The sequence below is a fragment of the Oryctolagus cuniculus genome, chromosome 5 (genome assembly GCF_051225735.1).
Source record: "Oryctolagus cuniculus isolate XC-2025 breed Fujian yellow rabbit chromosome 5, ASM5122573v1, whole genome shotgun sequence".
Taxonomy (NCBI): domain Eukaryota; kingdom Metazoa; phylum Chordata; class Mammalia; order Lagomorpha; family Leporidae; genus Oryctolagus; species Oryctolagus cuniculus.
Genome location: NC_142871.1, coordinates 37290189 through 37312899, shown reverse-complemented (window position 1 = coordinate 37312899; position 22711 = coordinate 37290189). Strand labels below are relative to the sequence as shown.

The window sequence follows — 22711 nt, the reverse complement described above, 5'->3', positions numbered from 1 at the left end:
GATTAGAGACTCAGTAATGGCAACATCATTAGTGTGCTTATCTATACTTCACCCGGGTAGAATCCCTGACGTTCACTAACCTCAGAACTTGAAGGGCTAAGATCCACCTCCATTATAATATTCAAAATTTAGTAACTTAGAGATAATCTGAGGCTCTTCTTAGCTTAAATTTAGGTTTCCCACAATAATGCCATTGACCTTATTGTTTATTTTAACTTATTTATTTAATTTATTTGAAGGGCAGAGAAACTCAGAGAGACAGAGAGGCAGGGAGACAGAGACAGAGAGGAACCTCCCATCTTCCGGTTTACTCCCCAAGTGCCTGCAACATATTGGACTGGGAAAGGCTGAAGCCAAGGACACAGAACTCAATTCAGAACTTCACGTGGGTGGCAGAGACCCAAGTATTAGAGCCATCACCTGCTGCCTCCAAAAGTACACGTTAGCAGGAAGCTGGAATCAGAAGTAGAGTTGGAACTCAGACCCAGGCACTCTGGTATGCAATGCAGGCATTTCAAGATGCTGTGCCAAATGCCTGCCCCCGAGGTCACTTTAAAGCTGAAGAATATAATCTCCAGAGGGAGAAAGAGTGAGGTATTGAGCAATTGACTTACCTGATTGTGGAGCTGGCATGTCCAGAAACTGTAGGAGAGGGCAGGCTAGACACTGAAACTAATGCCACTGTCCTGAGGCAGAATTTATTTTCTGATAAACTTGTTTTCACTCTTAAGACCTTGAACTGGTTAGATGAGGTCAACTCATGTTGTTGAAGATTATTTCCTTTTTAAATAGTCAATTGTTTGTAGTTTTTACTACATCTACAAGATGTCATCATGGCAATGAATAGATCCATCACAGAGGGAAAGATAAAGTAGGAATCCCAGCAAGCAGAATCAAGTAGAGGGGGTAGATTGTCATAAATGCAAACAGACATTCAGAACCCAGAAACCTGTAAACATTGAAGTCCTATAACAGATGATTAGGTAAAAAAACATAGAACCTAGTGATCCCCTAATTTTGAGGCTAATTGTGATATAGGTTTTATCTTTTTTTGTAAAATTAGGATGATAAAACAACGAAACCCTTGGAAGTAGCTAGTGCTCTGAACTTATGTGTAAAAATTCAAAAGTTTTGTTAGGCTACAGAGTAAATGTTTGCAGAAGAAAATCTGAATGTGTACATCATTTAAAGCAAGTGTGTAGACTGATCTTAGTTATATATAAAATCATTTGGAGGGGCCAGCATTGTGGCATAGTGGGTAAAGCCACCCACCGCCTATGACATCAGCATCCCATATGCGCACTGGTTTGAGTTCCAGCGGTTTCACTTCCAATTCAGCTCCCTGTTAATGACCTGAGAAAAGCAATGGAAGTTGGGCCAAGTGTTTGGGCCCCTGCCACCCACATGGGAGACCCAGACTAAAAGAAAGTGGATTTGAGAAGTCAAAAGACTTGGGTTCCTGTTCTAGCTCTGGCATCAGGAAACTGTGTGACTTTTGGTGAGAAAGTCACATAATTTTATTTAAATAATCAGAGCCTTCATTTAGTCACCCCCCAAAAAAACAGGAATAAAATGTTTTCAAGAAATATTATTGGGCCACCTGCAGCGCCAGTATCCCGTATGGGCTTTGGTTCTTGTTCCAGCTCCTTCTCTTCCAATCCAGCTCTCTGATGGCCCAAGTGTTTGAGCTCCTGCTCCCATGTGGGAGATCCAGAAGATGCTCCCGGCTCCTGGCTTCAGATTGGCACAGCTCCAGCTGTTGTGGCTATTTGGAGAGTGAACTAGCAAATGGAATACCTTTCTCTCTGTCCCTCTCTCTGTCTGTAACTCTACCTCTCAAATACGTGAATAAAGTCTTTTTTTTTTTTTTTTTTTTTTTTGCCAGGCAGAGTTAGACAGTGAGAGATAGAGATAGAGATAGAGAGAGAGAGAGAGAGAGAGACTTATAGACAGTGAGAGAGAGGGAGAGACAGAAAGAAAGGTCTTCCTTCCGTTGGTTCACCCCCCCAAATGGCCGCTACGGCCGGCACTGCACCAATCCGAAGCCAGGAGCCTGGTGCTTCCTCCTGGTCTCCCATGCGGGTGCAGGGCCCAAACACTTGGGCCATCCTCCACTGCCTTCCTGGGCCACAGAAGAGAGCTGGACTGGAAGAGGAGCAACCGGGACAGGATCCGGCGCCCCAACAGGGACTAGAACCCAGGGTGCCGGCACCACAGGTGGAGGATTAGCCTAGTGAGCCATGGTGCCGGCCAATAAAGTCTTTTTGAAAAAAGAACTATTATTGAATTTTTACATGAGAGGATGAAAATAAAAAGCACGTCTTAAATTGTAAACATCGTAAAATATAACACACAATTATTTCATAGTCAAGTATTTTATATTAGTTCAGTGGTTTCAGAATTCCATTTTAGTAGTTCAAGCACATGTTTTAATTTGTTGGTTTTCAACTATGATACAAAGTTTATATAATTTAGAAAATTTCTGGAATTTGTTTGGTAAGGATTTTTGTTTGGGGGATTATTTTTAAAGAAAAGAAATGAACAAATTATATTAAAATTTGGTTATTGTATTATTCTTATGTATGTCTTGATTAATATTTGGTACAATTAGAAGGAGAAAAACAGTTGTTGTCTACGATGTACTAGAAATGGACTTTAATCTTCTGACACTATTGTTTTTACAGTATTTTTCTCCTGTCCAAGTTGCCCAATCACAAAAGAGCAGCACTCTCCCTGTCACTTTAAAGTCAGGCTCAGCTGTGCAATCAAGCAGTTTCTTTTTGCCCACTGAAGGAAAGAAGGAGCACTATTGTCTTCTGGTAAAACAGGTTTATGCAGCGGCCAGAACAATGGATTCCAGGCTAACTTTAGTAACCGAAGAGTCTGTTAAGAAGAGCACCCTAAGGAAATACAAAATAATATGTATTGTAAGTACAGTTCCTAATTTTAGTCTTTCTAGCTTTGTAACAAATATCAAAAGTGTGCAGCTCCCCACTTGTGTTTGTTGGTGTTGCTATTTAAATGTAAAACTTGTGGGTAATTCTATCTTTATTCCTTATGTCAACTACAACGCAAGTTAATATTTTTAGTTGTATTTTGCAAGTGGGAACTTTGAGAAACAACAGGTTAATATTTGATTAAAAAGTCAGAATCCATGAAAGAACACTTTGCAGCACTGATTTCTTTGCATGTTATAATCTCCCCTCCAAGTCAGCTGTTTATTGCATGAATATTTTAAGACCAGAAAATGAAAAATCATTATATTTTACATTTTTTGCTGAACTATTGATTTTCCTATTTCACTTCATTCCTAGAGGTAATCTCTTTTGCCTCTCTTCTCTTTATTATCTTTTTATTCGGTGAAGTCCCCTGTCTTAAAGAAATAAATTTTTAAAACCTCCCCTTATTTTGTTACTCTGTCTTTTCTCTTCACCATGAAACCTTGAGAGAAAAGGGCTCCATGCGCCACCTCGGTCTTCTCATACCCACCCACCTCCTATGCTCTGGCTTTTTCTCGGTGCTTGAAGTCAGTTCCTTCCCATTCCCGCGGCTGCTTCCATGGATGTTGTTGAGTATTTTCTCATTTTGAATTATTGCTTCCATAATGACACTGAAATTCTCAGTTTTATGACTCTCCTCATTACCTGCATTCTGGACCCACTTACCTCTGCTCTCACTGCACATCACACACGTGCATTCTCCCGAAGCCCACCTCAAGATCTTTCACTTAGGCGATCTCACCTTCTGCTGTGGTTTTCAGATTCAGATCCTCAACAAGATTTCCAAGAAGCCACTCTCTCTGACCTTTTGCTGAGTCCGTGCCATATGTTTCTAAAGCCTGCTTTCTGGCTCCTCGCCTGGGACCTCAAGGACAAAATCAAGTGAATTGCTTTTCTCTATGCTCATATCCTGCGCTAGCTTTTTCATTTCTACTTTCTCTGCTTTAGCCCATGTCACAACCCCTCTCTCCATCTCTCCAGCATTGTTTCACAGAGTAAATGATACTACATGCATCAGCATTGAGTCCAGTGACCATAACAAAACAAACTCTCAATAAATGAATGAACTTCAAAGATAAGTTAATTTTGATGCAAAAATCTTTGAATTTCTTGCATATTTTTTCATGATACACATTACCCACAAACTGTGTGAAGTATTCTTGTATTCTATTTATTTATTATTCCGAGATTTTAGAGCACTCTTTCTAGCTCTTAAACTATTTGTTATAGTTACCCCATCTTACCAATTAAAGAAATGAGAACATCCTCGAGAACAAAACTTTTGCATAATTTATTAGCCTTTCTTTGTACGCTTCCAGTGGTTTTTTAGTATAGGTAATTAAGCCCAATATTTTAAACTACAATTTCAAAAATACCCTAATTTTTCCAAGTTTCAACAACACTCCATTAAAGAAATTTAAAGATATCAACTATATTCCTAGAGCTCTTTATTTAGCCTTGCTAAAGGCAAATGTTGGATTATCAATGACTTCTGGAGTTCTGAATATTCTTCCCACTGTATGCATATTGTAAGAGAGTTTCAGACACAAGTGTACCCCCAAATCAAGATATTTTTTCAGAATGACATATTTAGAATAAACAACTATGAAAGATTAAAATGAACCTTTAGCACTCAAGGAGTTTACAGAGTAACTAAGAAACAAGCCACAAATATGTGAGATTTGTCTTAGTGAGAAACAGACACAGATTTACTACTACAAAAATTTTGAAGAATCTCAGGACAGCTAGATGTTGATTTTTCCAGCCAGTTTAAATAGTGGGAGAACTAAAGATAAGATGCCAACCAAAAGGTATTAGCATCCATATTGAGTTTCTCAATATTGGTTCTGTAGTTTTGTGTCTAGCTTCTCAGCACCATGACAAGGTGCTAATGGTACTATCAATAACCATTTCTGTCCACTTTCTGCTCTCCATTCATTCTCCCGAATGAACCCATACTAGAAGACCACTGACCCTTGTGGAATTTCGAGACTTCATGTAAGAATTATTTTCATAGCATTTTACTAATTTTCTTCAGTCATCAAGTTCACTTCTATTGTAAAAATTTACTTTTTCCAGTTGATTTTCAGAATGAAAACAAACTCCCCAAACCAATAGTTTATGTAATTCTTTATTATCTAAGTAAATTCAATTTTTTCCCTTTTGTGGAACTCATATGTTTGTGCTTTAAATGACAGGGTAGCCATAGGTATTGTTAAATGCTTTCCTAAACTGTTCCCATTCTTTATTGCAATGTAAAGTACTGAAGCTCTATTGACCTACATGTTTATCATTGAACTTTATGGATAGGGAGGAGGACAGTGAGAATTCTGTTGATTTATTTCTGGACTTAATCTAAAGTATTGATGCTCTATTGACCTACATGTTTATCATTGAACATTGGACAGAGAAGAGGACAGCAAGAATTCTGTTGAATTAGCTCACAACTTAATCTAATCATAGAATAAAGTCTACTACATGATAGAGCTTTGTCAGCAGTAATAAAAATGAATGGCAGAGTCTTTGGTAAGAAGCTTCAAAATTACTCTAAATCATTTGTTTCCTTTTTTGATATTTATATTTTAATATTTATCTAGTATTAATGATTTTCTAAGCTTGGTTCCAAGTCTTATTTTTTTCCAGAATGCAATTTTCATAGCTTTCATAGTTACAACTGTAGGAACATGGTGATTCTCTCACTGTATCTCCCCTCCTACCCACTTTCTCACCCCCTTCCTCCTCCTCCTATTCCCGTACTTATTTTTTACTAAGACCTATTTTCAATTAACTTTATGCAAATATGATTAACTCTATATTAAGTAAAGAGTTCACCAAATAGTGTGGGGAAAAAGATAACTGTTCCTCCTTAGTCACAAGGGCTGTTCAAAGTCATTGCTTCTCAAAGAATCACTTGTTTCAACAAAAGAGCAAAACCTATCACTTGCCAGTATATTTTGGGGGCACTATATTTTACATATGTTAAATGTGCTAATTATCTTCTGATCGACAGAGCAGGAAAAATAAAAAAAAAATCTCTGCTCTCTGGGAATTAAGTAATTGAGGATTTCACAATTCTGAAATGCTTTTAGATAAATGATCTCCAAGCAGGTGTCTAATTAAAAAAGAAAAATGGCCAAAAGTGAAGTAGCTCTTGCAGTTTTAATTCTTACTTGAATTCATTATATCTGAATTATGCATGTATTTGAATTAGAATACCTGTAATAAATGCTGTTATAAAATTCTTCCCAGACCTTCTTTCTCATTTTTTTTTTTTTTTGACAGCCAGAGTGGACGGTGAGAGAGAGAGAGACAGAGAGAAAGGTCTTCCTTTGCCATTGGTTCACCCTCCAATGGCCGCCGCGGCCGGCGCGCTGCGGCCAGCGCACCGCACCTATCCGAAAGCAGGAGCCAGGTGCTTCTCCTGGTCTCCCATGGGGTGCAGGGCCCAAGCACTTGGGCCATCCTCCACTGCACTCCCTGGCCACAGCAGAGAGCTGGCCTGGAAGAGGGGCAACCGGGACAGAATCTGGCGCCCCAACCAGGACTAGAACCCAGTGTGCTGGCACTGCAAGGCAGAGGATTAGCCTACTGAGCCGTTCTTTCTCATTTTCAGACATTAAATAACATTATCTATCATTATTGGATCTGGATTCTGCCTAACTAGCATGCTGCAGGTGCCCCTTGTCCACTGACAGAGGGTAGTAATCTGTGTATTTGTATTATTTTAAAATGGTAAACATTACTTTTCCTTTTTTGTAATAGGTTCTTCTTGCCTTGTTGGTGATCATGTCGCTTGGATTAGGCCTGGGGCTTGGACTCAGGAAACCAGAAGGGCAAGGTATCCCCTCAGCTTTTCTCCTTACATTCGCTTGTTACTTTCCCTTGGTCTTCATCCATTACAACATGTCTCCCCACCAAGCTTTCTGTATCTTCCTGTTGGGCTTTCCTTCCCACCTATCAGAAGCCCACATTTGTAGTTAGTGCCATCCACTCTCGCTTTTGGACTTTCCTCTTTCACCCTCGCACAAGAACCTTTGCTCCTGGGAGAGTCCTATTATCCTAGGATCTTGCTTACCCCTCCTCACCTAACCAAAGGACTGATAACTGGATCCCAGACTTTCTGTCCCAGCTTCTTCTGTAAGCATAACTATCTGATGACAAAGTATCAGCCACTTGGTCTCAAGATCTTTGTTGCTTTATACCCAGAAACTCCCACCCTCTTCCTGCACTTTTATTTCACATTAGTGTTGTTCTATTCCTGAAATCTCACTATTTCTCATTAGGTGGTGTCAAATTCTTAAAAAGTTGTGTATAAAAAAGACTTCAAATGTTTTTCTTCTCATAAGAAGTGAAGAAAAATAGGAAATACATACCACACCTTACATCCTTTCTGTTGTATTCATTAGAATGAATAGTAAACAGACCATGTACAAGTGACAATATAAAAATCATTTTCTACAGTCTCTTTATATGTTGTTTTTATGTTTTTACTAAGATGAAGTATGAGGCCAGTTGCTGGGTCATTCCTTCCATTTTTCAATTTGATAACTTTTGATTTGACCTCAGTGAGGAACATCTTGTCTTTCCTTCATTAGGAACAGTCTTGGTGAAGTTAACTGATCATTTTTCAGTTATGTTTTCACTTAAGAATCAACAAGGCAGGCAAGTGTTTGGCCTAGTGGTTAAGATGCTGATTGGGACACCCATATCCCACATTGGAGTGCTTGAGCCTGAGTTTTGACACTAGGTTCTGATTCCAGCTTTGTACTGATGTGCATTCTGAGAGGTAGTAGGTTCAAATACTTGGGTCCCTGCCACCCATGGGGAAACCTGGATTGGGCAACCAGGTTTCAACTTCATGGGCATTTGGGGAGTGAACTAATGGATGCAAGTCTCTCTCTCTCTCTCTCTCTCTCTCTCTCTCTCTCCTCAGATACATATATATACATACCTAAATAATTTAAAAAGTGATCAAACACCCAGTTCTCCTCATATAGCATAGAAAGGTGGAATTTAATGGTGAATATTGGCTGGAAAATTACTGTCTTCTCTTGGTCACTTGGTTGCTGTGTTTCTGAGCAGTAAGTAGTGCCAGTCCTACTAGCTCTAACACATGTTGCCTGTTTATTTTGGTGGTAATATTCTGATGCAAGTGCACACAATGGGAATCATTTATTGGCTGTCTTATCCCCCAAATCACATAAATTGATTTCAAAAGGCATATACTTGTACTAATCTCTAAACAAAATCTCCTATTGTTCCAGCTCTTTCACTCACTCTCTTCCTTACCTCAGTACATCTACTGGCTGGCTGCCCAGAATCCTTTTTCTCATTCTCTTCCTTTCATCTCAGTCTATCAGGCCTTATTTGGCATCATTTCCTTCTCTCTCCTACCCAGGGCATTGGTGTTCACCTCCTGGCTTGCTTTTGCCTCCACCCTTAACATATTTGTTCCTTTTATTATTCCTCAGTTATTTAAAATTTTCATCCCCTTTATTATTTTTTCTTCTACCACATCTGTTCTTCTGAGGCCCAACCCTAGAGCATTACTTTCTCCAGGTAGCCCACCCTCCATAGGCAATGCATATTTTTCCTAGGATGAGTTTTAAAATGTATATGTGATCTTGCAAGTTTACTGTCTTGTGTATACTTGTTTTTGTTTATTCTTCAAAAGTTGAACACCATGGGGTTGATTTTATTATAATTTCTGATGATGCAATGGGGGAAAGCAGAGAAAAATTGTTTGCATTTATATTCTACCTGAAACATAGGCAATAAAAGTACAAATATGTAAACAATATATAATCGTGAATGTGTTCTAAAGAAACAACCAAGAGGTAAAAAAAAAATAGTGAATGTGTTCTGGAATAAATAAAACCAAAAGGAGGAATCTGAAATATGTAGTTGGGGTGCGTGTGTGAGAGTGTGAGTGAAATAGCTTTTGAATTAAGAGGGAGAGGAAGTGAGGGAAAGGAGCCAGCATTCCATATGCACACTGATTTGTGTTCCGGCTGCTCCACTTCTGATCCAGTTCCCTGCCAATGGCCTGGGAAAAGCAGCAGAAGATAAAAGTGGCCCAAATGCTTGAGCCCCTGCCACCCGCTTGGGAGATCCAGATGAAGTTCCTGGCTCCTGGCTTCAGCCTGTTCCAGGACTGGCCATTGTGGTCATCTGTGGAGTGAACCAACAGACGGACTATCTTTCTGTCTCTGTCCCTTTATGTAACTCTGACTTTCAAATAAATGAATAATTTTTTTTTAAAGTTAAGAGAAACTTAGGGATACTTTGGAGAAGAACATTCCAGGTAGAGAGGAATAGCTTGTGAAAGAGCCTAAGGCAGGAGCTTGCTTGCCATGCTCCATTAAAGAAATAACAAAGAGACCATGCACTAGAACTCAGAGTACCAAAGAAAGGTAGTCATAAAATGAGGTTATCCTGATAAAGGGGAGCCAGATTATATAAGGGTTGGTATGTCAAAGCATGGTCTTTAGCTTTCATACTGCATGTAATGAGAAGTGACTAATGGATTTGTGCAGAGGAATGACATGCTCTGGAGTACTTCTCAGCAGAATCACTAGGTCTTCTGTGTTAGATAGATAGATAAATAGACAGACAGACACACACGACACAGTGGAATGGAAACAGAAGTAGAAAGAATAGCAACAAGATTATTGCAATCTTATGGACAAGCCCCAGGGTGATTGAATCAGGGTGATAGCTTACATCTCAACCAGTAAGAAATATTTGAATCTTGGGTATATTTTGATGTGATAGATGGGTTTTATTGACAGATTGGATATGGAATGAGAAAGAATATTTGCCCTGAATATCTGGAAATATGAAACTTCCACGGTTGACATGGCAAAGGCTCTGGAAGGAGCTAGTTTTGGGGAAAAAAATCAGGTAGTCAGTTTTGGAATGCTGTATTTGAAATATCTACAGATTTTCAGTGGAGAAATCAATAACAGTGTCAGATAAATGAAGCTTACCTTAGGGAGAAGTCCTGTTTAGGCATAGCCTGTGTGCTTATCAGCATTGTACATGGGGTTTTAAGTCATATGATGGGTTACATCAACCTTAAAGGGAGATGGGGGAAGAAACAAAGAAGGAGACCAGGAAAGAGTGGTCAGGAATGTAGGAGAAAAGCCAGGTAATTGGTGTCTCCTGGAAGCCAAATGCAGAAAGGTTTAAAAGAAAGTGAATGTAAAAATGTAAAGGTTGGGGCTGGCACAGTGGCGTAATGGGTAAAGCCACTGCCTGCAGTGCCGGTATCCCATACAGACGCGGGTTCAAGTCCTGGCTGCTCCATTTCTGATCCAACTCTCTGTTATGGCCTGGGAAAGCAGTGGAAGATTGCCTAAGTCCTTGGGTCCCTGTACCTGCATGGGAGACCTGGAAGAAGGTCCTGGCTCCTGGCTTCGGATCAGCATGGCTCCAGCCATTATGGCCATCTGGGGAGTAAACCAGCGGATGGAAGACCTCTCTCTCTCTTTCTCTCTGCCTCTGCCTCTCTGTAACTCTGCCTTTCAAATAAATAAATAAATAAATAAATAAATCTTTCAAAAATGTAAAGGTCATTTATGTAAACTGTGGCTTATCCATATCAATTTTTCTTTTCTTTGATTTTTTTTAAAGATTTATTTATTTACTTGAGAGGCATATTTACAGACAGAGATATGGAGAGACAAAGAGAGAGGTCTTCCACCCACTGGTTTACTCCCCAGATTGCGGCAATGGATGGAATGGGCCAATCCAAAACCAGGAGCCAGGATATTCTTCCATGTCCTTAGCAGTTGCAGAAGCCCAAGCACTTGGGCTATCTTCTACTGCTTTTTCCAGGCCATTAGCAGGGAGCTGGAACAGAAGTGGAACAGCTGGGACTTGAACTGGCACCCACATAGGATGCTGGTGCCACAGGTGGATGCTTAACCTACTACGCCATAATGCCGGCCCCTGGGCTGTTCTTAAGATCCATGAAAATTGCTGTGTGTGCAACTAGTACATGGTACTCTTTGGCATGTATCCAACGTTCCATTTGACTTATGCCCTCTCCCAGTGCTGGGCATCCAGTTTGACTTTAGTTTTCTAGGACCACACAGTCTTGCAGTTTTCCTTAAGGACCTGTGTGATATTTGCCTTGTTACATATCAAGGAATCGAATGACAGGATCTAAGGGCGTGTGTCTTCTTTACTTGAGTAAGGAATCCCAGATTGTTTTCCAGGATGGCTGCCACAACCTGCTCCACTTTCACCGTGCATTCCCACCAACACATGGCCTTATCCAGCTCTCTAATTTTTGGCAGTGTAAAGTTGGATATAGAACAATACCTTTTATTTCAATTTTTGTTGTTCTGTATTGGCACTCCAACTTATGTTGGTTTCCGTTTTTATTCTGTGGACAATTGGTATTTCCATCAACTTGTCTATTTTCTTGGATCTCATGTTTTAGAGTTTCATTTTCCTTTTTTTCTTCCCCTTTTTGCTAAAGAACATCCTTGGTAATCTCTTAAGATAGGATAGTTGGAAGATACAAGTTGAGCATTTGCCTATATAAAACATTCTCATCTTAGCCCAATGCTTAGTAGTTTGCCTAGATATTGAATTCTAAAATTAAAATAATTGTCTTACAGCAATTTAGAGACATTTCCTTCCTGTCCTCAAGCATCAGTGTTACTTTTAAGAAATTTGATGACATTTTTATTTATGATCCTTTGTATATTGCCCATAATCTCTCACTGTGAACTTTCAAGATCTCTTAATCTTGTTACTTTTTCATTTGAGTTTTGCCCTGGACAATTTTGATATAATAATTTATGCTTTTCAGTTCTGGGAATTTTATAATATGATTTATTTAATAATATAATGTTCATATATTTTCAGTTCTGGCAATTTTATAATATGATTTATTTAATAATATAATGTTCATATATTTTCAGTTCTGGCAATTTTATAATATGATTTATTTAATAATATAATGTTCATATATTTTCAGTTCTGGCAATTTTATAATATGATTTATTTAATAATATAATGTTCATATTATTTCACTACCTCTCTGCTTTAAGATTGACTAATTAGTAGCCATAATAGCACATGCAACCCGCTTTGTCACATTAACAGCAAATCCATTGTCTAGGAAATGAGGGCATGGAATCTTCTTAGGGACTATAATTCTGCCCACCATACCCCTCTCTTGATTATTTTCATGATTGCACTCATACTTTTATTTCCAAAAATAACATGCTGAATGGTACTTCTTTTTATTTTTAATTTTTAAAATTTATTTAGATTTCTGTATTTGAAAAGCAGAGTTAAGGGGGGATTAGATGGGGGGGGGGTGGAGAAAGCTCTTCTCCCTGCATTGTTTCTTCTACAAACAAGTTTTTCTTCTCTCTCTTTTTTCTTTCTTTTTTTTTTTTTTTTTTTACCTGTTGTTCTCAATGCCTGGTGGCCATCTGTTCAGATTTCAGAGTAAGGATTGCTCATCTTTTCTCGTCCCAGCCGTTTTCTTCTGTGTGTGTTGTCTCTGCGACAATAACTACTACTTCCTAAAGCCTCTAGATCCTGATTCTTTTAGTTTGGAGTTGAATAGGGGTTGGGTAGTCACTGCTGCATGTCCAGATTTTCAATCAGTTTCCCTGTATTCAACCTTGTGTCTGTCCCCCTACTCTCACCTGGTGATGTGTGGTATCTCCACGTCCAGGACTACACTATCCAGGGACCCCGGGGAAAGCCTCTCGGCTTTTACAGCTCCAGGGACTCCCTCCTCTTAGGCACTTAGTTATTGCTTCCTTCGTTTTGCTGCTTCTGTCTTTCAAGTTTGTTTTCCTGCCTTTATCTTCTAATTCTTTTACTTAGTGTGTTTATCTATTTTGAAAACTTTTATTCTACTCATCTTGTGAATAAGGAGGTTGAGGAGATAACTGAGACTGATCAGCTATATTTAATGAGAAAAACTATTTCTTCCAAATAATAACACAAACATTCCTCAAACTTTAGAACCATGAGCAATGTTTTAAGATAAAATTCTAATGGCATCTGGGAATGCTATGAGTTATTTTATGTACATACAATAATGTAATATAATGAACTCCATTCTTGGATGTACCTTAAGGTTTTCACTTTTTAAAGTACATGCAATTATAGGTAACAGTGTGGAGAACATTTTTGCACATAGATCTTCGTATGTTTCTTTAGAATACAAACTGGAAATGCATTACTGAGAATAAAGTATGAAGATTTTTAAAAATTAATGGAAAATTTTAAATATATATGAGAGTCTGAGACTAATTTAATAAATGTCTATGGGCCCATCACCTTCCTCCATCAATTTATAACCAATCTTATTTTATTTATATTTTTTTCACTATGTCCTCTTCAAAATATTTTGAAGCAAATACCAGGTATCATTTTGTTCCCACAGGTATTTCCGTATTTATTTCTATAAAGACATTTTAAAAATGTACTGTAATATAAGGTATACATACTTTAGAGGGAATGTTCCCTACTTAACAGATAGACTTTTTGAATTATTATTAGATTCAAATTGTTGGTAGAATCCCTTTGTTTTTTCAAAAGGTTTTCCTCCACCACTGTCCTATAGTTGCCATGTTTCCTATCTCAGGCAAATAAAATTATCATCACATTGTTGTATTTTCTTCCAATGATTTTGTCCAAATCAGAACATTGTTATATTTGTGTTTTCATATGCTCAGTTTTCCTTCCTTCCTTGCTTCATTTCTTTGCCTATCATTTCAGTCTTTTTAAAAAATACATTTTAAGGCTTTTGCTTCATACTGTCATATAACCTTCCAAAAAGATTTTTCCAATTTACACTGCCAACAACAGCGTGTCTTCTTGATTTGATTGCTAGTGAAAAATAACTGTGTGTTTCGTATGTTCATTAATCTTTTCCAACAGAATTCTGGAAATTATGTGAGTCTTCTGTTGTATGTCCCTTGGCCAGATCACAGTGGATGAGCTCAGGAGCTCTGTCACTTTGACAGTTACCACTTTCACTGCCTGTTACATCAGTCTTCACCTTCTTTGACCTTTTTTGTTCACTTTTAATGTGAGCATCCTAAAATACTGTCCTTATCCGCTTGACCCCTGCGATGTTTATATTTAGTTAAGTCTCCAAAATATTTTTTCCCAAATAAACTTTTTTTAAGGAATACAAGCTTCATGCATTTCATAAGTAAAATTTTAGGAATTCAGTGATTCTTCCCACCTATCCTCCTCCTCCCTCTCCCATTCCCAGTCCCATTTTCCACTAAGACCCATTTTCAATTAACTTTATACACAGAAGACCAACTCTATATCAAATAAAGATTTCAACAATTTTAACAGGGGAAAAAATGCTTCTCAACAGTCTAGACAAGGGCTGTTCAAAGTTATTGCATCTCCTGGTAATAACAATAGATAGAATTATATATATATTAAAAAAAAAGGTGAGAAAGTTCCAACATGGAAAGCAGTCCTCACAGCAGACTCATAGAATGATGAACACTCAAAACAGCACTCTGACCTCAGAATCAGCACCTAAGGCCTAACTAAAAACACCATGAGAGCATTCCAGGCATGGAAAACCAATACATAGTGGCAAAATGGTTCTGCATGAAGGATTTCTGTGAGTGAGACACTAGTGGAAAGAAGGATGCCATCAAAGAAGGATGTACTTTTCTCTGAAAGGAGGAGAGAACTTCCACTTTGCATATGGCCCTGTCTTAATACTGACAGAGTTTGTGAACTCAAAAGGCTTCCATAGCCTTGGCAGCTCATGACAAGAGCCTCGGGTGATCACTGACATCATAAATGAGTGTCAATTGTTAAATCAACAGCAAGAGTCACTGTACACTTGCTCCCCATGTTGGACCTCTATCTTTAGTGAGTTGTACTATGAGAATTAATGGTAAAACTTGTCTTCAAACTGTACTTTATACTTTGTGTGTCTGTGTGGTACAAATAGTTGAAATCTCTACTTAGTGTAGAATTGGTATTCTGTGTATAAAGTCAATTAAAAATGAATCTTAATGGAACATGGAATGGGAGAGGGAGTTGGAGGTGGGATGGGAGTGGGGGTGGGAGGATGAGTATGGGGGGAAGAAACGCTATATCTATAAAAGCTGTACATATGAAAATTTGTATTCATTAAATAAAAACCTTCGAAAAAAATCATTACATCTTGAAATTTACTTCACTTTTTTTTAGAGAAACTTCATTAACTTTAAAGAAGCACTTAAGAATGATACATCTTTTGCAAGCAATTAGGTCATAACTATAACTTATGAGACATAAGAATATACCCCATTTAATACATTAAAAGAAAATAAGTCCTTGAGAACAAGTTTTATCATAAATTAAGGAAGCACCAAAGAAAAAAAAAAGCAATAGAGTTGGACACTTAGGCATAACTGAAACTTATGAGACATAAGAATATTCTCCACTTAATACACAAAATGTAATAAATCTTTGAGAACAAGTTTCACTGTTAACTCTCATAGTACAGAAGTCCTGCATGGGAAGTTAATGCATAGTGACTCCTGTTATTAATTTAACAATTAACCCTCTTATGTATGACACCAATAATCACCTGAAGCTCTTGACATGAGCTGCCTAGGCTATGGAAGCCTCTTGAATCCACAAACTCTGTCAGTATTCAGACCAGGCCATAAGTAAAGTGGAAGTTCTCTTCTCCCTTCAGAGAAAAGTACATCCTTCTTTGATGACCACTTCTTTCCACTGGGGTCTCACCCACAGAGGTCCTTCATGTAGGGCATTTCTAAAATAATTTTTTGTTTATTTTGTGATGCAAGAATATCAAGCAAGACCTCCTCCCCAAGTAGGAAACTAGTTTTCCCCATGTTATGTAGTGTTCAACATTGCTTTTTGTAAAAAAAAAAAAAAAAGAAAAGATTTATTTATTTATTTGAAAGGTAGAGATACAGAGACAGATGGAGAGAGAGAGAGAGAGAGAGAGAGAGAGAGAGTTTCTGCTTGGTGGTTCACTCCCCAAATAGCCACAATAGCCAGGGTTGGGCCAAGTGGAAGCCAGGAACCAGGAGCTTCCTCTGGATCTCCCACATTGATGCAGGGGTCCAAGTACTTGGGCAATCTTCAGCTGGTTTCCCAGGCACATTAGCAGGGAGCTGGACCAAAACTGATCAGCCAGGATTTGAACTCGTACCATATGGGATGCCAGCACTGCAGACAAAGGCTTAATCTTTTGTGCCACAGCACCAGCTTGTACCAGCCTCCACCATAGCTTTTAACCACCACTATTTTCAAAAATATTAAGCATAAAGTCTCTTTAACCATGTTATTTATCATTTTATACTCAATGCTTAGCACAGTGTCTGAAACAAAATGATGCAAAATAAATAATTATGGAATAAATGACAATATTTAAGCTATATAATGATTGTTTAAGGGATGAGGACAAAGTATGCATAGTGGAATTCCTTCAGATATACCATCATACCCTCCTTTTCTTCAAGGGACTCCTTTAGAATACAAAGCAGAAAGCAAGAATCACAAGGGAATTTACAGATCATTTTTCATGGTAATATAGAGAAAGAAGTTATTTTTAGCTGGATATACATTCCTTGCACAACAAGATCTGCAGTATTTCAGTTGTTAATTATCAATAGTATACTGATGACTCTAAAACCAGTGTGTTTACTTTGTGTCTCTCTTCCCTAAGCTCCAGACTCAAATATTCAAGTGTATATTTCCTTAGATATCTAAAAAAAAAAAAAAAACTGAACTTATCTTCTTTCAAGGTCTTACCCTACACCTTAGAAGGCATTTGTGACTCATTCTTCTTCCTCACTCTTTATGTAAAATTTCCCTCCTACTAATTGCAATTTAATTTCTCTTCGCTTTATTTTATTTACATTTTTCTTGCATCTATGGCTGCTGACTTACTTGAGGCCCTTGTCAATTTTGGTTTGGGCTAAAATCTCCTGATTGACCCAAGAGTTTCCATCCCTGCTACTCCCCTTCACCTATTTTCAAGAGTGAGCTTCTAACATGCAAGCTTAATTGCTTACTCTCTGCTTATTATTTGTGGCTTTCCATTACCAAAGGCTAGGCTTCAGACTTCTTAGTATGACATGAGCACATTTTTAAGATTTATTTATTTATTTGAAATTTAGGGCTACAGAGAGGGAAAGACAAAGAGAGAGACCTTCCATCCAGTGGTTCACTCCCCAGATGGCCACAACAGATGGTTCTGGGCCAGGCTAAAGCCAGGAACAGGAGCTTCTTCTAGGTCTCCCATGTGGATGGCAGGGGCTCAAGCATTTGGGTCATCTTCCAGTGTTTTCCCAGTCCATTAGCCGGGAGCTGGATCAGAAGTGGAGCAGCTGGGACATGAGCCAGTACCCATATGGGATGCCAGTATTGCAGGCAGCAGCCATACTCACTACACAACAACACCAGCCCCCACTACTTCATCTTTGCCTTTGAACTCTACTTCTTCATCATCATAACCTAGCTACTATTCTCTAAATTTGCTTTCTAAGCTTCACTGATTTTAAAAACACTGATCCTTCTCCCAAGACTCAGAGGAGCCTACACAATCCCTTTTCTAGTTTTTGTCTCACCCCTCCCTGCTCCCATGTGTTTCTTATACCTTTCAGTGTCCCAGTATTTATCACATAATACTGGTGGGTCATGCAGCACCCTACAAATTATCTATTTGTGTGCCTTAGTCTGTGCTAAGTGCTTCTGTATGTTTCCACCATCTAAATACGAAATATTAGATAACTTCTAAATACAGATGTCCTATTTCTTTTACTCTACAGGAAGCTGCAGGAAAAAATGCTTTGATTCATCATTCAGAGGACTAGAGGGCTGCCGATGTGATGTGGGATGTAGTGACCGTGGCGATTGCTGCTGGGATTTTACAGGCACCTGTGTGGAACCAGGTAGGGTTTCAGAGAATTCATTTATTAACGTGTTGATTGTGCCATCATTAATGCATATCCAGATTTTTACCTATGTACTGACATTAGTTTACTAAGGGTGCTATAGCAATGTACCACAAACTGGATAGTTCAATCAACAAAAATTCACTGTCTCACACTTACGGAGACTAGAAGTCCAAGGTTTAGATATTGACAAGATGGAGTCCTTCTGAAGGCTATGACAGGGAATCTATCTCTTCAGATAATCAGGACTTCAACATCTTTTTTGGAGGAGGATGCAATGCAATTCAATATCTTTTATATTTGGTCTATTAATAGCATTTCCCTCTTTACAGCGCCAGATTCACGCACTGAGGAATAACAGTCTGCAGGGACTGTGATGCTGTGTAATCATAGAGTTTCAAGGGAGTTTTACTGTGGTTTAAAGTGAACATCTTCCATTTCATTGGCAGTGATTCTCAAACTTCAGGACACATAAGACTCACTTGGAAGACTGTTGATTCTTGATCATGCTGATGCTGGCACACCCCAGAGCACAATTTGAAAAATACTGTTATCTAGGTGGAACAGAAATCATGGAAAGTGGGGAGGTCTTGTACTTAAAGAAAAGTGAAGATTAGAACAATAGAGCTCCTTACATTATGTTCTCTGAAAAGGGCAAGAGGAAGGATAGAACTCAAAGTAGATAGAAGTCTGTCTTCCCATGACTTAATCTCCTGAAATCTTTTCTCAGTAAACAGTGAGTGAAGGGGGATGAAGAACTCTAGATAAAACAGAAGCAGGCAGCAACCTTCTATCCAATGTGTTTATCTAAGCACAGGGCTGATGTTGATTTTACTCACTGTTTCCTAGCAGTTGGCAATGGGTAACAGCCTTCCTGAAGTCTCTTGCTACCTTCAGCAATGGGATTTATTTAAACTGCTCTTATACCAAGTATGGAGTTGGAAAGAATAGTAAAGACATGGTCGGGAGCTGACCTACCTCTTCTGTCATTCTCAGCTGAGAGATACCCCCACTTGCCTACATTTTCAAAAATGTGGTTGTATTCCCGGTCCTTCTCTTGTCATTGTCTCTTCCTTATTGTCTGTCCTCAGACATGGCTGGGACAAACCACTCTTGGGTGGCAGTGATCAGTCAAGGCTCATGATTCGTCATCAAACAGAGCCCCTACTCTTGAGCAGGAACAGGGCTAGTGGTCAGTGTTTCTTCAAACTCTGAGTGTACCTGAGAGACCGACTAGAATTGCAGCCTACAGAGCCGAATTTCCCTCTACCTCTCATGCCAGTGATGAAAGTACTCCATTGCTCTTCTTTTTTATTGTGTATTTTCATTTATTATTACAGGAATTTGATCTATTAGAATAATACAGGGAGAAATACATGACATTTATATCTTTTGTGTTAAATATTCAAGAAAAATTCAGTGCTCAGAACTGAGTTGCCTAATTTTACAGCTCAAATATGGACATGCAATAAATTTCGGTGTGGGGAGACCAGACTAGAGAACACGCTTTGCTCGTGTGCAGACGACTGTTTGCAGAGGAAAGACTGCTGTACCGACTACAAGAGCATTTGCCAAGGTAAGCAAGAGGATGCAGATGCACCTGCCTCTGGAAGTTCAGTGAATCTGTGATTTTCCTAGAGCTCTCTTAGGCTGCAAGAACTAACGCAGGTCAGAGAATCACCGGTTACTCCACATGGAAGAAAAGACCATATGTGTTTACTGCAAGAAGAAATGTATATCAAGGAAGGGAATCTATTCACCAGATAGTATGGAAAGGAAGCAACAGCGGAAGTTCCATATTTCTCTAGAAGACAAGACCTTGTTTTGTTCAATGACCACACCAAACATATGTAAGGGCTTCAAAACATTCCTGGAAAATGCATATTATGAAAAAAAAGCTATGCATTAATGTCAACTTTTTTTTTGCAATAAAATAGACTTATCTTTTACTTCCATCATTTTTTTCTGTGAATTTTTGAAGCCCTCTTGTAATTGTGATTTGAGACCCTGGATCCTTAAGTTAAAACATTGGGGAAGAAGTTATCTAGTGCAAACATCAGCACATTAGTTGAAATAATTATGTCCTGAATGGTTCAAAGTTGACCTCAGGGAGGTAATAGAGAGTCAAGATTAAAATGCAGGTTATTCAGTTTTTTATTCTACCTGATCACCACTTTATAAATGATGTGAAATTATTTTATTTTAATGTTATCAATTCCTTAGAACACCTGAGGAAATTTATGAATAATATATATATATATGCCAATATGATTTCCTCAAACTATCCACTCCTTTTTCATGATACCACATCCAACTAAGCTACCTAACTTATAATTTTAATATTCTCACACAAAAAAAGATAAGTTTGAATTTTGATTATTGAAACAGGAGGAAAATGCAAGCATCATAGCAGAAACATTATTATTCTTTTTTTAAATTTTTTTTAACTTTTATTTAATGAATATAAATTTCCAAAGTACAGCTTATGGATTACAATGGCTTCCCCCCATAACGTCCCTCCCACCCGCAACCCTCCCCTTTCCCACTCCCTCTCCCCTTCCATTCACATCAATATTCATTTTCAATTCTCTTTATATACAGAAGATCAGTTTAGCATACATTAAGTAAAGATTTCAACAGTTTGCTCCCACACAGAAACATAAAGTGAAAAATACTGTTTGAGTACTAGTTATAGCATTAAATCTCAATGTACAGCACACTAAGGACAGAGATCCTACATGAGGAGTAAGTGCACAGTGACTCCTGTTGTTGACTTAACAAATTGACACTCTTGTTTATGGTGTCAGTAATCACCCTAGCCTCTTCTCATGAGCTGCCAAGGCTATGGAAGCCCCCTGAGTTCACTGACTCTGATCATATTTAGACAAGGCCATGGTCAAAGTGGAAGTTCTCTCCTCCCTCCTCCCTTTGATGACCCATTCTTTCCACTGGGATCTCACTCGTGGAGATCTTTCATTTAGGTTTTTTTTTTTTTTTTTCCCCAGAATGTCTTGGCTTTCCATGCCTGAAATACTCTCATGGGCTTTTCAGCCGGATCCGCATGTCTTAAGGGCTGATTCTGAGGCCAGAGTGCTGTTTAGGACATCGTCCATTCTGTGGGTCTACTGTGTATCTCACTTCCCATGTTGGATCATTCTCTCCCTTTTTTATTCTATCAGCTAGTATTTGCAGACACTATTCTTGTTTCTGTGATCCCTTTGGTTCTTAGTCCTATCATTAGAAACATTATTATTCTATGACAGGAAAATAAGTATAAATTAAAGGATGAGTTAGTGTTTTATAAAATATAATTAAAATCAGACAAACAGGGATATTAGAAAAGGAAATAAAAGCCTGAAATAACTAATAATTGCCCAATATTTAATAGTAAATATTGTATTATTAAAAAATACATTTGCTGTAAAGAAATGTTTAGTGCTTGAAAGGATAAATATGTTTACCCTGATTTTACATTACACGATGTATAGCATGTAACAATACATCACATGGTGCCCCATAAATATGCACAATTTTTATGTCAAATTTTTTCAAATAAAAATTGTATTGAAATTTCTCTAAATTCACAAAGACAAATGTAGATTCAGGTTTGTTTATTTCTCTAATTTCACAGACCATACTGCCTCTGGCATCTCTAGTCTCTTTTCTTCTGTCTCAGTTTTCTAACTAGATTTAATTCAAGACTGACTTTTAGGTCATGTGGTAATTTTTCCACTGAATTCATTGTACAATGTTGCCTGACTTTAAAAGAAACAAAAGTAATTTTTATATGCACTGATGAAGTTTATCATTATTACTAACTGGTTACTCTGATGATGTTAATTTAGTCATTTCAGTTTATTTGTAAAATAAAGCTCTTTTTCACGTTTCTCACAAAGATTCAATACTAATTTATATTTTAAAATGTTAAATTCTTTTTGTCAAATTTATATCTTCAGAGAGTAGAGGAGTTTGAGTCACTTTTGTGGAAGAAGCCAGCTGGTTTCTTTGGTATTTTAAGTCTAAAGTATTTAATTTTTTTTAAAACTTTGTGATAAATTTCTACTACTTCACGAAGATACAACAATATGATATTTTCCCCATAAGCCCATCACGTGTATTCAATTGTTATTGTCTCATTGCCAATTCTATCTCAGATTGGCAAAGCAAATTTTTCAGAAAGATAAGAATATGGGTCTCTCTCTCTCTCTCTCTCTCTCCTTTCCTCTCTCTCTCTCTCTTTTCCTCTCTTTCTCTCTCATATATATATATATATATATATATAGGACATCAGAGATTTGCTAACTCATTAATGAGATCACCAGCTAGAATGTAAAGCTGGTTTGAAGAAAATTGATTTGACTTGGTATAAACTATATATAGGACTCAAAGAGGGTGGACTAAAATCATGAGGATTAACTTTTAGTGGGAAAAAATAATTATCACTTTTTTGCCACTAGGCAAAAATCGATTGCTGTATATTGTTGCAGTTGATTTCTCAACAATGTTGCAGTGAATTCGTTTCTGAGAGGAGGAGCGTGGTGGGGGCAAGAGGTGCAGAGTCATCACACAGACCCCGGGAATCGCGTGAAAGCAGGCCTGAGGAGAGCAGCCCACAGACTCATTTATTTCAGTTAGTACAACAGCTTGTATAGTCAAGACCAACCAATTCGGTCAAGGGGCGGTCTATGCTTCAACCAATCACAGCCTATTGCCAGGCAGTTTTCAAAGCCATCCAGTCACAGCCTGTTGCTAGTCAGGCTCTTGTTGCTAGGCAGTTTC

General features: G+C 38.1%; 1 protein-coding gene across 2 annotated transcripts in view; it reads left to right on the top strand.

Annotated features, from left to right (window-relative positions):
* Nucleotides 1-1884: 1884 nt before the first annotated feature.
* The window catches only part of ENPP3 (ectonucleotide pyrophosphatase/phosphodiesterase 3), a 105937-nt gene continuing 85110 nt past the window's right edge, over nucleotides 1885-22711 (top strand). The window contains exons 1-4 of one of the 2 annotated variants that reach the window (XM_008263526.5): nucleotides 2744-2927; nucleotides 6762-6837; nucleotides 17807-17929; nucleotides 19383-19508. In XM_008263526.5, the coding sequence (XP_008261748.3) occupies nucleotides 2850-2927; nucleotides 6762-6837; nucleotides 17807-17929; nucleotides 19383-19508 (403 nt within the window). In that variant the 5' untranslated portion in view covers nucleotides 2744-2849. Of the gene's footprint in view, nucleotides 2928-6761; nucleotides 6838-17806; nucleotides 17930-19382; nucleotides 19509-22711 lie in introns of both variants that reach the window. The other variant, XM_070074616.2, reaches the window with a different exon arrangement.